Source organism: Coptis chinensis, chromosome 1 (genome assembly GCF_015680905.1).
Source record: "Coptis chinensis isolate HL-2020 chromosome 1, ASM1568090v1, whole genome shotgun sequence".
Taxonomy (NCBI): domain Eukaryota; kingdom Viridiplantae; phylum Streptophyta; class Magnoliopsida; order Ranunculales; family Ranunculaceae; genus Coptis; species Coptis chinensis.
In genome coordinates, this window is record NC_141456.1 from 80,964,969 (window position 1) to 80,983,247 (window position 18,279).

The 18,279-nt window shown below is 38.1% G+C and overlaps 1 protein-coding gene across 1 annotated transcript; it reads right to left on the minus strand.

The window, feature by feature from the left end:
• Window positions 1-5,916: 5,916 nt before the first annotated feature.
• LOC147525393 (uncharacterized) lies at window positions 5,917-6,444 on the minus strand. The gene has a single exon (XM_086579297.1). The coding sequence runs from the start codon at window positions 6,442-6,444 to the stop codon at window positions 5,917-5,919; it is 528 nt and encodes a 175-aa protein (XP_086435423.1).
• Window positions 6,445-18,279: the final 11,835 nt, after the last annotated feature.

Sequence of the window (18,279 nt, forward strand, 5' to 3'; positions counted from 1 at the left end):
ATGCTTAACCACCTAAGCACTTTAGAAGTGAACCTTAGCTGTAATTATAACAATCTAAAACACTTCAAAAGTTAACTTTAGCTATAACCAAACCTGTAACAGTAGGTAACAGTACCAAGAGACTTCCAAACCTCATACATACAGTACCACTTATATATTCTAATATATCATTACTTAAAATAGTAACCCTTATACTTTAACTTTTGAGTTCTGACACATCTAAAGAAATTCAAAGTCAACAATAACCAACTGCTACTGACTATCATATACATACCCATCGAAACATATATGTATATATATATCATAAAGAAAACTTGGCGACATAAGCCAATTAACACAGTATGCCATCTAATTCGATCAAATTAACATTCTTTTGTTTCACCTCAAGGTTCCATTAAATCAAATAACTAAAATTACTAGTAGAACACATATAAATAAATCAAATAGTTTTCTTAAAAGAAATAAAGTTTAGCCTACTCACCGGAATTAATCGAAAATGAAAACTTTAGTGAAAGCGAAATAACCAGCGAACTCGAAAACCAACGGTAAGGTGTTGTCTTCCTCCTCCCATTTATCTTTCAAGCACTCTCAAGCAATAACTATCTCTCTCTCTGTCTTTCTTTTTCTCTTGTATTTCAAAAACCCAAACTACGATGGAGAGTTCGGTTGTAACCAAACCCCTCTAACTCTCCCACATTTTATCTTATCTTATTTTATCTTTATCATTTTCTTTTCTTTTTAATATTATTATTACTTTTTAAATCCTAATAAATAGGGAAAAATAAAGAAAATAAACGGGGTGTTATAGCAGTCATCACACAGGTGTTCTGTTTCTAGTTTGTGCCTGTGGTACAACTTCAGTTTTCAGGTTAGGCCATTGTTTACACCGACAGTTTCACTTTCCAGAACGTCTCGTCTCAACAATTGTTTGAGTTCTTCAACTAAAGGCAGTTCTTTGCGAAAGGGGGAGCTGTATTTTATCTTTTTTTTTTTCATTCAAGCTGTAATTTGCAAGTTTGTGGCATTACAGCTTGAGGGGGAGTATTAGAATATGTCAATATTAGAATATGTCCTATATGTAAGGTCCCACATTTCTATAAGTGTGGACATCCATATCTAGTAGTTTCCATTATCATGTTTTGGGTTACTTCACACCCAAGGTAAGTTAGTATAAATATGTAACTTTGGGTAGAGAACAATAACTCAACTCAATAACTCAATCACTCTAACCCTAATCAATCTCTCTCTCTCTCTCTCTCTCTCTCTCTCTCTCTCTCTCTCTCTCTCTCTCTCTATTATTCTCCATTGTTCTTCTTCTTGGTTTCTCTTAATATATCAATGTCACAACTCTCCTAGCATCACCACTAACATGCAGTTTAACACTTATCCCATACTTGTACTATATAATATTATTGTTCTATGATGCACCTTAATTAATTACATTCCTAATGTATGTATATCATGCATATAATATATAAAAGTGATTTGATTCTGTATGGCAATGGTTTTGTGTCAAAAATTGATTTTGATACACTTTTCTTTATGTTAAACTACTATACCTAGCCACTTGATAAAAACCTGTAGAATATGTTTAATTCCTGTTTTTATATATTGTTAAGGTTTAACATAATTTCTTTTTTCTTTTTTCTTTTTTGTAGATATGAACAAGGTGAAGACTAGTATTTGACTTGAAGATTCACATTTTTTGTTAAAACTTGCATACTTGAATTTGGTTGGATAGGCATCAATGGAGGAGGGTTGAAGTTTTTAGTTTTTTTTTTTTTTTTTTGGAAGCGGGCATTGGACTAGAATACTTGTGAAGTTATTTTGTGCAACTTGAAAAATTATGAAGTATTTTGGAGATTGGGAACTTATGAATTATTTTGTAGATTGGAAACTTGTGAATGGTTTGAATTATGGTATTGGTCAAGTTTAACACAATGTAACGAATTTGACGTTGGATGTTCAATTTATTTGTTTCTTTGATATTTGGTTAAGTATAATTATTAGTATTAATTTATTTGTGAACTTTGTTGAGATAAGTTTAAAATGAAGTGATTGAACAGGTGCAGGGAATAGGTCTGCTAGTTTCAAGAGGAAAAATAAATCAATTCATGTGCTAAAAAAAAAGAAAGAAAAAGCTTTTTGTAGCGGCTAGGTTTGCTGCAAAAATGTAGTGTATATCAACTTTTTGTGGCAACAATCCCCAGGGCTAAAGGGTATTTGATTTTTTTTTCCAGAAGCGCAAATTCAAAATTTTGAAACCTTTTGTCACAGCCTGGCCATGGCAAAATACATTTTGAATTTCATTTTTCTTATCATTATTCAAACATTTGACCACGGTAAGACAATATGTACACTTCTTGCCGCGGTTGCATTTTTTCGTGGCAAAATTGTTCTCGCCACACCAAATATTGTCGTGGGCGTGGCAAGAAGTTTTTCTGTAGCTTTTGCAGCGGTTTTTGGTAGTTTTGGCCATGGTCAGCAGCCGCGGCAAAAAATCTATTTTTTTTTTAAGAAGCTAGAGGTTAGGCAAACCTCAACCTATATTAATTATAATCTCAAGTACATTTTCCCTTGTGCATCCTCCTTTACAATATCAGATAGTGCATAGTCTATAGGAGGCAGGGAATACAAAAGAGAATCCTCATGATCCTTGCTCAGCTTAGAGAAGTAGTCGGCGACTCGATTTGCTTCCCTGAACACATGCTTGAAATCTACCCATTCAAACTGTTGTTTCAAATAGTCGATAGCAGCCACCAAGTTGAGACAGTACCAAGGCGGCTCCTCTGTAACAGTAATTGCTCCTACTGCACCCTTAGAATCATAGCATATACTAATTCATTTTGCTCCTATCTGAAGTGCTCCCTTCATTCTAGTCTCAACTGCCAACAGCTCCTGGGTGATTACTGATCTTTTAGTCGAGCTCCCTGTAAAAGCAAGCTTGACAGCACCAAGTTCATCTCTGATAGCACCTCCAAATCCATTAAAATCTTCTGATACAAACCCATCAGTGTTGACTACTAATTCACTTGGCTTAAACCATTTGCATCAGATAGGGGCACATGAAGTGAAGTGAATTGAACTTGAATTCCTATCCTGTCAAGAAAAACTTTGGCTGCCACTGTTTTAGGCACTTCTGTCATAATAGTTTGCAGATATGTCTTTATCTCCTTCTTGATTTTTGCATATACCTAGGCCTCAGAATGTCTTTTCTGCTGGAACCTCCTCAAATTCCTTTCAATCCATATGGCGTATATAGTGGCACAGGTTATTGCTCTAGTGATTTCAGATTCGATAGTGGCATTTTGACATATCCTTAGGATGCTATACCACTCAGCAGTTGATGCTTTAACTTGAGTGTTCAATCCCAGCCATCCTTTCACCCGCGACCAAACATCTTTTGTATATGGACAATCAAAGAAGAGGTGTTTGTAATACTCCCTGGAAGTATTACAGAAACTACATAGCGAGTGGTTAATAATATTCTTCTTAACCAGTCGATCCTGAGTGGGTAAGCAATTTGCAAAAAGCTGCCAACCAGTAAAGGAGTGTTTCGATACAACCAATTTACCCCAAACCACTCGATACCATTTAACTCTTGGTCTCATCTGTTTTAGCGCCATATACGCTGATCTGACCGTGAATCTACCTGAAATAGTTGGTGTCCAGATGACTTGGTCCTGCTAAAGCATAGGGCTGATTTCAGTGCCTTCTATCTTCTTTTTCAGAGCACTAACTGGCAGACTGGATACAATGTGGTTCCATCTACCGTCAGAAATGAGTTTGCAAACCAGGGCATTGTGAGGGACCTGTAGCAGTTGCACTCTTTAGTCCATTATATTGGAGGAGTGTCATGGCACCAAGGGTCATGCCATACATACGTTTGCTCTCTTCTCGCTATCTGGTGCAGAACAAGCTTCTGCGCAGCTTTGCGATTCTTTAAGACATTCCTCCAGACCCAAAAACAGCTTAGGGATTTTCATCATCCAGAAGTGTTGCTTCCTGACATGATGTTCAACTGACCATTTAACCCATAAAGAGTCATCGTAGCTGGCAATCTTGAACACAAGGCCACAGTAGGCAACCTTATTCCACGTGATGGGGTCCATAATTCCCAATCCTCCCTGCTCTTTATCAAATCTAATGAGAGAGTGACTAGCATGGTGCATCTTCGGTGTCATGTCTGGTCCTACCTAAGGAAGTGATTACAAATCTTAGTAACATCCTTCAAAGTTTTTTTTGGGTAAGATAAACGTTCGAGCCCAGTAAACATGAAGAGAGGATAAGACTGATTGAATCAATTGTAGTATTCCCGCACGAGTGAGAGCTTTATTATTCCAATTAGATATCTTCTTGGTAACCATTTCTATCAGAGGCAGGCATTCTTTAATCCCCATTCTTGCTGTAGTGAGTGGCAACCCTAGATACGTAACATGGAGCTATACCAGCTGCACTTCCATAATATCTGCCAATTCCTTAGCTTCATGATTACTCATACTTCCAGCAAGGATGGTAGTCTTATGTCTACTTAACTTCAGACTAGTGCACTCAAAGAAATTATCAATAGTCTTCTTCACGGCCCTCACTGTAGTAGCATCATCTTTATAGAACACCAAGACATCATCGGCAAAACACAGATGTGTAATGTCCAGTTTCTTACATTTAGAGTGGTAAGAAATTTCTTTTGCCATAACACTACGGTTCAACATTCCACTAAGTACCTCCATGACAAGGACAAATAAGTAGGGTGATATGGGGTCCCCTTGTCTGAGCCCCCTACATCCAGCAAAGTAGCCCTGAGGTGTACTATTAACTATAATAGAATAATATGGTGTGGAATAGCACATCTTTGTCCACTCAATGAATTTCTCATGGAACCTGAATCTTGCCATTACTTTCTTAATAGTCTGCCAACTGACTGTGTCATAAGTTTTGGTAATATCAATCTTGATGGAACATCTTTTAGAGCCATGTGTTCGATTATAGCTTCTGACAAGCTCATGAGCCAACAGGAGGTTGTCTTGGATCGATCTGCTAGGGATGAATGCAGATTGTTGCATGGAGATGATATCAGGCATATACGGCTTCATTCTATTAGTGAGTAGTTTTGATACACACTTCTAGATGACATTGCAGCAGGCAATAGGCCTGAACTCTTCTACTCTTGAGGGAGTTGCACATTTAGGGATGAGATAGATGTTGATAGAGTTGACTCCTCTATTAATAGACTTCAATGCAAACACAAATGTAACAGCTTTGACAAACTCCTCCTTCACATACTGCCAGTTTTTTGAAGAAAAATGCATTAAAGCCATCAGGCCCTAGGGCCTTGTTATCTTCCATTTCAAATTAAACAAGGGTAGATGTACTTCTGCCTCAATAAAATCTTGCACCATAAGCTCTGCCTCATTTGTAGTAAGCACCTTTGGGAAGTGGAGATCCTCAAGGATTGGAGAATCACATAAAATAGGGGCTGGCTATCCCAACAAACCTTTGTAGTAGTCAACAAAGGCTTTTGATACTTCTGCATGACCTTCCCTTCTAACACCAGTGGGATCTTGAACTTCCCATATAAGATTTATGCCCTTTCTCTCTTTAACCATCTTTTGGAAAAATTTAGTGCATTTGTCGCCATACTTCATCCAATCACATTTGATTCTATGTCGGAGATCCTCCCCTTCCATAATAATAAGCTGACAAAAAGTGTTCCTGGCTTCCTTCTCTCGCATGCATAAAACTATCCATGGGATTGCTTTGTTGATCTTTATGGATGCTGTTGAGCTCTTTCCTTGCTGCTTCTGTTTATTTAGTTAAATCCGAGCAATAGAATTTTGCCCATCCTTTAAGCTTACTCTTCAGCTTCTTCAGTTTTTGGGTTAGAATGTATATGGGGCACCCAAACACTACTTCATTCTAGCATGCCAAAAACGTGGCCAAGAAGTCAGGATGTAAAATCCAAAAATTACTGAATCTGAAAGGGAGACTTGCAGAGACATTATTCAAAATAGTGATGATAATAAGTGAGTGGTCAGAAGTGTCAGGTGGCAAGAATTTAGCAAACGAGAATGAAAAAGAAGAGCTCCAAGAGCTATTGTCCAAGCACCTATCGATTTTAGACCACTTACTGACAAAGTTGGTCCATATGTAGAAACCCCCGGTAGCTTTAAGGTAATACAGTTCAGTTTGAACAAGACAGTTAGAAAAGGGGGCTGTCTCCTGAGCATGCACTGCCTCTCCTCCAATACGTTCAAAGGAGTATAAAACATTATTAAAATCCCCAACAACATACCACTCACCCTGAACTCCAGAGTGAATAAAGCAAATCTCACTCCATAACCTCAGTCTGTCAGCACTCGAGTTGCTTGCATATACCACAGTTAAGAAAGATTTCATAGTAGGTAGTAGCTCAATCTTACAGTGAATAAGCTGATCTGATTCCATAATTTTCAACAATGAGATTATGCCCGGGTTCCATGATAGCCATACTCTTCCACTAGGACTACTAATGTAATTAATTATTAACAAAAGACCATGAAGGGCAATAGAGGTTGCTGATGGATTGAAACTTCTCAATCTTAACTTTAGTTTCCAACATACTAAAGAGGCACAGATTATTCACATTTCTAAAACTATTCATGTATCTAGCTTTATTGGTGTCATTAAGTCCCTGCACATTCCATATAGCAAGCTTCGACATGACTAGTGTGTGTGTTTTCCTTTCCTACTCGAGCCCTTGTTCTTTTCCTTCCCTTTTTTATAGGAGTTGTCCTTAGCCTGTGACCTTGTTAGAACTTGCAAAGGAAGGACAGTTGGTGTGGCTTCTTGCTATAGCTGCTCGTCATTAAAGAATTCCTTTTCAAGTTCGGAAAGGTCATCTTCAATGATTTAATCCTCTAGCACTATTGCTTCATAAACTACTTGTTCATCATGAAATTGAGGTTCTTCAACAGTTGGCGGGACTTCAACATTATTGATCAACTCAGTACTCTATACATTATCTTCTACAGTGTTTTGGAGGATGGCAGATCTACCTCCACTAATAACCAGAGCAGTAGCCTCTGGGTTGTTTAACCCCATAGTGTTGCTTGACTCAGGGATGGACTTGACCATTTCATCTGCTGTGATTCCCTACTTGCTGGTGGTAGCTCCAATAAAAGGGATTAGCACGCCCAAATTTGGCCCCTCAGTTACTGCTCTCAGGGTACTTTCAGTTTGAGTAGTGCCCACATAAGGAACTATAGCCCTGATTTCATTACAACCTGTTAAGCTCTCTTCATCAGTAGAAGTAGCCACCACTACTTCACTCATTGCCCCTGTTCCATTTTCTTCTGCCTGATCCCGCCTGACATCACCTTCATGAGGACACTCTTGGTCAGGAGTGCCTTCATTTGTTTGTGCCTAACCATTCTGCTATGTGTTTCATTTTCTCCAAACACTAGTGTTTCTTCCTTTACACTTATCATTTGTGTGCCCAAATTGGTTACATTTTGTACAGGGCTTCCATGGGTACTCAAGTGGAATAACAACCTCTCAATTTCCAGCTTTCACTATAATGACCTCCTTGTAAGCATGATTCACGGGGAAATCAATGAAAAACCGAGCAAATGATAGTCTTTTTCATTATGCGGTTGCAGTATCCATAAACATAGGTGTTCCTCCTACTATACTCGCTAGATATGACAACCCATCAAACATCCACATCTCCTTAGGAACATCCATCAACTTGACCCAAACCGGTGCCGAAGCTACCTTATTTCTATAATTATCTACTTCCACAGTCCAAGGTTTAACAACAAACACTTTCCCAGCAATAAACACAGGGCCTTCTTCTAGTACCATTTGTCGATCTTCAGCGTTAGTGAAAGTCATATAGAACAACTCCTTGTCAGTGGTAATCTCAATTGAACCTTTTAACTTCCACTTCTTCTCCAAAAACACCTTAACCATTAGGAACGATAGTCTTGATTCTAAAAAATAACCCACCAAGTATTCATCCCATTGTTGAATTCCTTGTTCAATCAGCTCTTAGGGGAATTGAGCTACGCCATTAACAATGACAGGAGTAAAAGATTTAAGCGCAACAGTCGTGTCTTGAGCACCATTTCTATTGAACAGAACACTCCAAGAGTTTGGACAATATCCAGCTTGTCTATTCAGATTTGACGAAAGAGGGGGGTTGCTAATTGAGGCCATGGTAAAGTAGGATGAGCAACGTCACGAAGATATTAAATTCCTTTTCTGAACTTGCACTGTTAGCAGTGAATGATTTTACTAGATAAGGAATGAAGCTAGACGCTGGTTGGATAAGAGAGGGAAAACTCAAAATTTTAACTAAATCAGGAAAATAGAAGTGCATTGGATCACAATAACAACTTAAGTAATGTTGCAACCAATCACCCTAAGAAAGGACCCCATTTCGTCGCTCGTAATTATAGTAGTGCATACACATACATATCTTAATTGAAGACAAATAACACAAAGACCTCAAGTAAAGGTATTTGGAGTTATTGGTTGCCATTATTCATGTTCATGCTGGAGGTACATGATTTTGTTTTATTGGTCTACGCGAGCCTTGATTACATAGTTATCATAATGCCCTTCATTTACAGCTATGCATTTAATGGTGTTTTTGTATTATTGACTTGTAAAGGTTTGACATTTTCCTATTTTAGGTAGAATAAGATAGTGCTTTTACCATACTACCTTCTTTATTTTTTCGTCTATGAGATTCCTCACTTACTTTGTCCTCTCTATTATTCCTTAGAGCAAGTCCAATGGGCTGCTAGCACCCCAAAAACCAAAATGTCATTCCAATGGGGCTACTAGGTAGAAGGCTTCTAGATTTGGCTAGTGTGATAAACCTAGCTGTTATTTTATACTAGGAGAGTCATAAGGTTATTAGCTAGTTAGGTTAAGGAGATAAGGTGGAGAAGAAGAAGAAGGATGGAGGCACAAGAAGAAGGCAGGGTTTAGAGTATATGTTCTCTACCCACCGGTTAATTTATTTATACTAAAGTTTATCTTGGGTGATAAGTTTCCCTTATACACCAAAATAGTAACTACTAAAAACGTGTCCACACTTATACTATTGTGGGACTTTATATATTTCAACACCCCCCTTCAAGCTGGAGCATAGATATCGCTCATGCCCAGCTTGTTACCAATATAATTCAAAACTGGACGAACCACTAGTTTGGTGAAGATATCAACTAACTGATCTTGAGACGCCACATAAGGAATACTTATCTCCTTTGTTTCCACTTTATGTTGGACATAATGACAATCTACCTCTATGTGCTTAGTTCACTCATGAAATATTGGATTAGAGGCAATATGAATGGTTGCCTGATTGTCATAATGAAGTGGTATAGGTAGATGTACCTCAAAACCCAACTCATGTAGAAGATTACGAATCCACATTAACTCACCAGTCCCCTGTGCCATAACTCTATACTCAGCCTCTGCACTAGACTTTGCCACAACTGTTTGCTTTTTACTTTTCCATGTCACCAAATTTCCACAAAGGAAGGTACAATACCCATTGGTGGATCGTCTATCTGAGACTGATCCTGCATAATCAGCATCTGAATATCCAACAACATCAAAATTTCCATTAGAACGATATACCAATCCACGACTAGGAGAACCTTTACCGCACAATACGAACAACTACCTGGTAGTGAGGAATTTGTGGTGCATGCATATACTGAGATACTACACTAACGGCAAACTAGATGTCTGGGCGAGTTATAGTAGCATAGATCAACTTTCCCACCAGTCTATGGTACCCTTCAACATCAGCATACAACTCTCCAACATCTTACTGGAGTTTGGTTCGAATTCATAGGAGTCTCTGCTAGGCGAGCTCATAAATTACCTGTCTCACTGAGTAGGTCTAATACATACTTTCTCTGTGAGAGATGAATTTCACCAGGGTACCTCATAACCTCAATGCCTAAGAAATACTTCAGTTCTCCTAGATCTTTGGTTTGGAACTGTCTTGAGAGATTGACTTTAAGTCAAGCAATACCCTGTTTGTCAGACCCTATGACAATGATATCATCAACATACACAACTAAGATAATAATCCGTTGTTGGGTCTTTCGATAAAACATAAAATGATCATATTCACACCTAGTCATTCTATTAGCCATCAAAACCTGGCTACACTTCACAAACCAAGCTCTAGGAGACTGCTTGAGCCCATAAAGAGACTTCTTTAATCGACAGTCTTACCCCCCTTGAGCAACAAAACCAGGAGGTTGTACCATATAGATTTCCTCCAGGAGATCACCATATAAAAAGGCATTCTTCACATCTAACTGAAACAGAGGCCAATGATGATGAACAACAATAGAAATAACAATACGCACAGAGGCTAACTTTGCAACAAGAGAAAATGTCTCGGAGTAATCAATACCATAAGTCTGGATAAAGCTTTTAGCAACAAGGCAAGCCTTTAAACGAGAAATAGTACCATCCGGATTATGCTTAACAGTGAAAACCCACTTACAAGCAACCACTTTCTTCCCAGGAGGAAGACTGTAAGGACCCAAGTGTCATTAGAATACAAGGCATTCAACTCCTCTTCCATTGCTTGCTTCTAGCCAGGATAGGATAGAGCGTCCCTATATTTCGAAGGGACAGAGATAGACAACAAGGATGTAGCAAAAGACTTGACAGAGGGTGGTAAATGATAAGTGGAAACACACTGAGAAATAGAATACTGGGCATACTTACTAGGAAGACGCATACTGGCAGGGGGACGTTCAAGTTTCCGTAGGGCAATAGGAACATCGAGGTCAGACGGAGTGACAATAGGATCCATAGACACAGTGGGAAGAGGTGAGGGCAATGGAGTAGTGGAACTTACGGCCTCAAGCTCGCGAACATCAACTGCAGGCAAGGGGCGCGCACGCACTCCTAGAAGTACATCTGTAAGGCGTGCACGCGCTCCGTCTTCAAGCTCTCCAACATCAGTAGCTGTAACATGAGCATCAGCTCCCTCATTAACACCAATATTCTCAGGAAGATCAACAACACCCTCGGCTAACATTGGAGGGATTAAGGGTACACTAGATGGCAAAACACAATCCTCAAATGGTTCAGAGGACACCTTCCCTTCTAAAGAGTAAAACGGGACATCTTCAAAGAATCTAACATCAGCACAAACAAAGGATTTGTGCAGATGAGGACTATAACACTTGTACCCTTTCTGTGTACGTGAATACCCAAGGAAAACACACTTAATAGCATGAAAGTCCAATTTATCACGACTCAGTTGAAGATTATGAACAAACCAGACACAACTAAAAATACGAGGGGGAAGATGAAAAGAAGGTTGTCCAAGAAAAAGAACAGAGTATGGTGTTTGTCCACCTAATACTGAAGAGGGCATACGATTAATCAAGTATGTGGCAGTAAGGACTGCCTCTACCCAATAAAACTTTGGAAGATTTGTTTGAAACATTAAGCATCGGGCAACTTCAAGAATGGGTATGTTCTTTCTCTCAGTAACCCCATTTTGTTAAGGTGTATCCACACATGAGGTTTGATGTGTAATACCATGGTCATCTAAAAAACACTTGAATAGGGCAAAGGTATAGTCTTTGGCATTATCAGTTCAAAAAACATGCATGTGTACAAAATACTGATTAGTAATCTTAGCATAGAATTTTTGAAAGACAGAGAATACTTGAGAACGATTTTCCATAATATATACCCAACAAACACGAGACAAATCATCGATAAATATAATAAAGTACTTGGCTCCAAAAAGGCCAGTGGTTTTATAAGGAACATCTGAATGAACTAACTGAAAAGGAGCACTAGAACACTTATTTAACCTATTTTTGTAAGTAGCATGATGATGTTTAGCTAACTTATAAACCTTACAACTTAAATACTGAATACTGGAAGAAATACTGGGAACTAAACTTCGCAAACTAGCTAGAGGAAGATGACCAAGATGTCTATGCCATTGAACAGGAGAGACTGAACCTGTGAGAGCATGCTTCTGGTGAGAGTGCACATAACCATCTTGAAAGTAATAGATGTCACTGTGCTCATACCCCACCAACTAGTGTCTTTGTCTATAGATCCTGGAACACAACATGAGTGGAAGAAAAAATGACATTATAGTGAAGAGATTGGGTGAGACGATTAACATACAATAGATTAAAGGGAAAATTTTGAATAAGCAAGACAAAGACAAGTGATACATAACGAGTTAACTGAATAGTACCTTGACCAAGAATACTAGCCTTAGCCCCATTTGCTAATATGACATATGATGGTGTGTGATTATACTCAAGATTATAAAACAACTGGGGATTACCTGTCATATGATCAGAAGCTCCTGAGTTAATGACCCAAGAGTTGTTACCACTTGTATGAAGACATGTTTTACCTGAATTGGCTAGGGTTGTAGTGGGTTGGTTGGATAGAGTCGATGAACTGACTGGAATAGCTTGTATCAACTTTATCAGGGCTGCAAGGTCTTCTTGAACTTGTTGAAAGTCAGTCACTTTCTATCAACTACAATGGCATTGTTGGCTTTGTGAAAAGGTGGGCGTCCTGTTATATCCCAAAAAATATCAAAACTATGATTTGTGCGCCCACAATGTTCACAAGGATCAAAACCGCCCATACCATGACCACGACCACTCCCTTGGTTGCGACCACCTCCACGTCCATGACTGGCTCTACCCCATCTACCTCCATTACCACGACTAGAGGAGGGGTTGTTATAATTATTGCTACTTAGAGGGATCAATAAAGCTGCATTGTCATTATGCCTTGGAGGATGTGCAATAATACGAGAAAGACGAGAATAGGCTTCAGATAGAGTAAGGAGCTAAGATTTAGCTTGAACTTGGGCTTTCACATTAGCAAACTCGGGACGTAGCCTAGATAGGAATTTTGAGACTCGAAATTCCTCTCTTTGTTTCTTCAACTGATTTATGCCTGTAGTAAGTGCGTGATCAATATTCAGTTCTTCCCACTTGCTACGAAGAGAATGATAATACTCAGAGATAGACATATCACCTTGAGTTAGATCAAAGATGTTCTTATACAACTGACAAATACGTGAAGTATTCTGAGATTGAGAGTATGATTCTTGTAGATACTCCCAAATCTCCTTAGAGGTTTTGAAAAACCTCATAGTATTACAAACATCCTTCTCCATAGTATTCCATAAAAAATTCTTAACCAAAGCGTCATCTTTCGTCCAGGTTGTCTTTACTTTATCATCTGTAGCTGAGGATCTGTCAGATAACTTTCCATACCTTTTCTAGTAAGATAAACTGTAACTGCTTCTGCCCATTGGAGGTAATTAGCAACACCCTCCAATTTGAGAGAGGTCATACCAAAAGAGAAAACAGATATATTACCGAATTCATCGGGTTTTGGAACAACTTTAGTCATTGTAAAAAGAAGAAGTACTCACTGTATGGATACTGTAGAAGTGCTAGACGAACAGCTCAGAGCGCGTGCGCGCCTAGGAGAAGACTTAGAATGAGCACGTGCGTGCCTGCCACTAGAAACTGTGAAATATAGGCCCATAGTGCGTGCACACCTAGAAGAAACTTAAACTAAGCATGTGCGCGCCTTCCACTAGACACTGCAAGATACCGAGAGGTTGCGCCCCTCTAAAAAACTGAGGTACTCCTCTTTATTAATACAGAGAGACTGCGGAAGCGAAACAATACTAAGACATAAATTAATACTAAAACTGGAACCTTGAAACTGTGGATCTCTCTCCTAGCATTCTCTAAACAGAGTCGGCTTTGATACCATGTTATTTTATACTAGGAGAGTCATAAGGTTATTATCTAGTTAGGTTAAGGAGATGAGGTGGAGAAGAAGAAGGATGGAGGCATAAGAAGAAGGTAGGGTTTAGAGTATATGTTCTCTACCCACTGGTCCATATATTTATACTAAAGTTATCTTGGGTGATAAGTTTCCCTTATGCACCAAAATAGTAACTACTAAAGACGTGTCCACACTTATACTATTGTGGGACTTTACATACTTCAATAAAATTTGTGGCTTTGTCTAGCAGCTGCCATAATATGTTTTGAGAGATGGACAACACAGTTTCTACCGTCTGTGTGTTAAATTTCGATGGACGACAGAAACTGTGTCATCTGTCCAAAAAAATCTCAATGGAAGTTACAAAAAAATCTCCACTTTCCCTTTGACTCAATTGTTAAGAGTGCTTGTCCATATGTAACATAATTTTGTCGCGTTGTATGTGCTCAAAGTGGTTGATTCTGCTAGACTACAACCAATATTATTACACTAATTAAACACTTTATTTAACTGTTACTGCAATATTGGTCAGGTGGATATGGGATTTGCTATTTTTGAGAGTTTTCTGAAACAAGGATTTGAACCGGTTGTGGTTTGTTTGAACACCCTGCTTAAAAAGATTTGTATAGATTGTAAAGAACCGAGACAATGGATTTTTTACCCAAATGTTGTTACTTTGAACACCCTACTAAGTATTATTGTATGTGAAGTTCAAACATGTCTACGTGGTTTACATCGTAGTAAGAAGTGGTTAGGAAAACCCAATCTTTTCAAAAGATGAAGGTTGAAGCTAAAAAATGTGTAGCACAAAGTGAGATGGCAAACTTTGAAGTGTTTCTCTATGCAAAGGTATGTAGGCTGGTTTCCTCTTTATCTGTTTGGTTATATGTTGCAAATAGCAGTAGCTTTTGATGTACATGTTATTGATTTAGACTTGATAGGTAAACAATGCTAAATAGAGCATATCCATCTATTTCTCCCCAAATTTTAGAAAAGAGTAGGATTCCAAGAAAGCAAAAAACTGAGGGAATTTCAATATTGTTTGTCAAAGCTGAATGATGCTAGCAAAGTGCCACGGAAAGGTAGGCATGCTGATTTCTTATATATTAGATTGGTTATATTTGCAATTAGCATTAGGTTCAGCTGCATAGCTGTTAATATTTTAACAATGTATTTGTGGAGGATGTGCATACATTCTTGATTCTTCCCAAATGTTAATGGATGACTAAGCTAATAGTCTTTGTTCTAGGTTGATCCTGTCCAGATCACAGGAAAACAAAACTTAAGGGGTTTAAATACGTCACTTCATGGTGTTGTTGATCTTGAAGATAGAGCTAAGGAATTGATGAATGTTGTTAGAGGTTGCGGTAAGTTGATGGTTGGTGATAAGAGCCCAAAATTGTAGTTTTAACCCCTTTAACAATATTGCTTTAGACCAATTATGTGATTAATAAGTAAGAGTTAGTACCGTTATCGTGCTTTTGTGTATTTCAGGCATTGGAGTCGAATATGTGCAGAAATGCATCCCTTTTGCGAGATAAAGGAGCAAGGGTTGGTTGCTAAGAAGTTTTATGATAAAAGGCCAAGATTCAAGGAGAAAAATCCTTTTTAAAGCCCGGTCAAAGCTGAAAAGTCAAAGTCAACGCGGGCAGAAACAGCGCATAAAAATCAGCAGAACTTCCGAAGGCCATATCTTTGGACTCAAACCTCAAAATTGGGCATACCTTATGTCAAAACGACCAAATCGGAAAGAGATTTCCAATGGTTTAAGCCTTGACCTAATCAGAGGAGCAAAAGTGGACGAAACATCCATGGAAGTCAAATACAGCTGAAAAGGCCTCTGTGGACTAAAGAAAAATTGGGTTTTGGGCTCGATTTTCCGCCCCAAAACATGGCTCCTCAGCCCATGCACGAAAAAGTGGATCTGGTCTCCTCCATTTGTATGGAGAAGACTTAACTCTTAAGATTACCTAGATCTATATTAGAAAATTAGGTTAGACTCCATTAATTAGTTAGAATAGCTTGTTTTAGATCTAGTTTTTACCTTCAATTAATTAGTGTTAGAACAAAGTAGATTATTATTTAGAATCACTATTAGTTTTATAATAAAGTATTAGTTTTCATTTCAATTTAGTTATTGATTAAATTCTTATTTAGTTTTAGTTGTTTTAAATTCATAAATTAGGTTATCTTCATTTTGATTCACCGACTATTGTTAAAATTAGATTTATAAAGTTTAAATTAGTTATTAAATTATGAAGTGTTATTATTGTTCTTGTGTTGGGAATGATAGTATAATGATATTAGGCGGATTGATTACTCTTCTCTATAACTTTGTCTTCCATCAAAACCATATTTTTATTAGGTTAGTTAATTTAGACTTATTTGAATCCATCGTATAATCGTAGAATAGAAATTTCACATCACACATTACTCTCACCATTGTTCATTGTGTTTGATTAATTTAATTATATTTAGTCTTGATAGATTAAGAGTGGAACGATTCCGTACTCTATATATTGCATGAATATATATGTGAGAGTAGGAAATAAATAATTGATACTGTAAGAATAAGGTTAGAGTAATCTAGTTGAGTTTTTACGGGTTATCAAATGGCACCGCTGCCATCTTAATCTCGTTCAAGACAAGAATTCAATTGCTTGAATTCAAGGGGCAATCCCCCATTCTCTACCCACCCACCCTTTTAATTTTTCATTCTTATTTCTTGAATTTTTGGAATTGTTCACTGTTTTAGGCATAGGGGATGCGGATTCACAGAGGAAAACACTGCAGTAAAGGTATTTGTAAATTTTGAAAAATTCTGAAAATTTACAGGTGTAATCCTTAAGGTGTTATTAATTTACTGTAATTTTTTCAGAGTTTTCCTAATTGTTTTACCTTATGAACAAATACGATCTTTACAGTGCTGCATTTCAGTTTTCAAACTATAAGTTCGTGAAAACCAGACGAGTAAGGTTACTTAGGCAGTTCCAAAAATTCTAAACTTTTTACAGGAGTATCTATCCTAAGTCAGAAGTTTTTAGAAAAACTTTTCGAGTTTTTTATTTGTTTTGACCTCCTAACTAGTGGAGTGTTTCCAGTGTGTTTTTGCAGTTTTGCAAACACTTAATTTCTGGAACAACAACCATTAAGGAGAGTTTGTAGAACTCCAATTGCTCTAAACTTGTTACAAAAATAGCCATGGCCTGTCAGGAGTCTCCAGTAAAAGTTTGGAGATTTTTTTCTCTGTTTTGATTGGTTAACCTTTCAGTTGTTTGTATTGTGTCTGAAAACTGTTTCATAAACTTTGAAGGGCAGTAGAAGGACTTTCATAGCTCCGATTTATCTGAAATTTTCCTGGCTACTTGATAGACATCTTAGCAAACTACTGTAAAAATTTCAAATTTTTTGGAGAGCACCCCGCGCCCTAGGTAGCCTATTTCCAAGCGCGCCCCACGCTCAACCGCCTGGACATTGTGTCAAACACGAGCGCGACCCGCCCTCTTCTAGAGCAGCCCAATTTTCACAGGTCAGTATAAATTTTCATTTCTTCAAGTTATTCAGTGTTTCTAACATCATACAAACACTGAGATCACGTATACAAGACGTTATTCAAATGGGTAGCAAGGAGGCATTCAGGTACTCCTTCTTCCACTCCTCGCCTTTTCTGTCAGAGGAGTTTTAATTCTAGTATAATCAGGCTTGTTTTTCGTAGACATAAATACCACACGCCTATCTAGAATTTCACACACTACACCTTAATCAATGGCTAAAGAAAAAGAGACTCCTCTCTATGATTTTTATAAAGCCCTAAACGATGGCCCTAAGTCGTGCATCGTTCTTGCAGACCTAGTGAGGGATTTTCGAATTCCCCCTAGTATATTTAACTTGTTACCAGTTTTTCATGGTTTAGACCACAAGAAGCCTTACCAGCATATGCGTAGAATATACCAAGTTCTCACTACATTCCATCATCCTAGCATAAGTCCAGATCAAGTTAAACTTAGGGTGTTTCCATTCACCCTAGCCGACAAGGTGGTGTCTTGGTTAACTGCCCAAATGCCAAACTCGGTGGACTCATGGGCTAATCTTGTTCAATTGTTCATGGAATAGTTTTACCCACCACTGAAGACAGATGAAATGCTTCAAAAGATTCATTTCTTCCACCAGAATCCTCATGAATCCTTTTCAGAGGCCTGGAATCGTTTCACTGATCTTCTCATTGAATGCCCGCATCATAATCTTGCGAAGAACACGCTTGTTCATGCCTTCTTCAAGGGGCTTTTACATCGTCATAAGGAGGTTCTAGATATCATGACTGGGGGTATTTTTCTTAGTAAAGGAGCCTTGGAGGCTTATACATTCTTAGAAGATCAATCTAAGAGGAACAACAATTAGGGAGGTAACGACTCTTCCCATTCCACTCTTTCTTCTTTTGAGGTTAAACCTGATTCCGAGCTT

Coding starts and splice junctions, on each gene's coding strand:
- LOC147525393 (XM_086579297.1), bottom strand. CDS start 6,444: ATGGAATCAGATCAGCTTATTCACTGTAAGATTGAGCTACTACCTACT.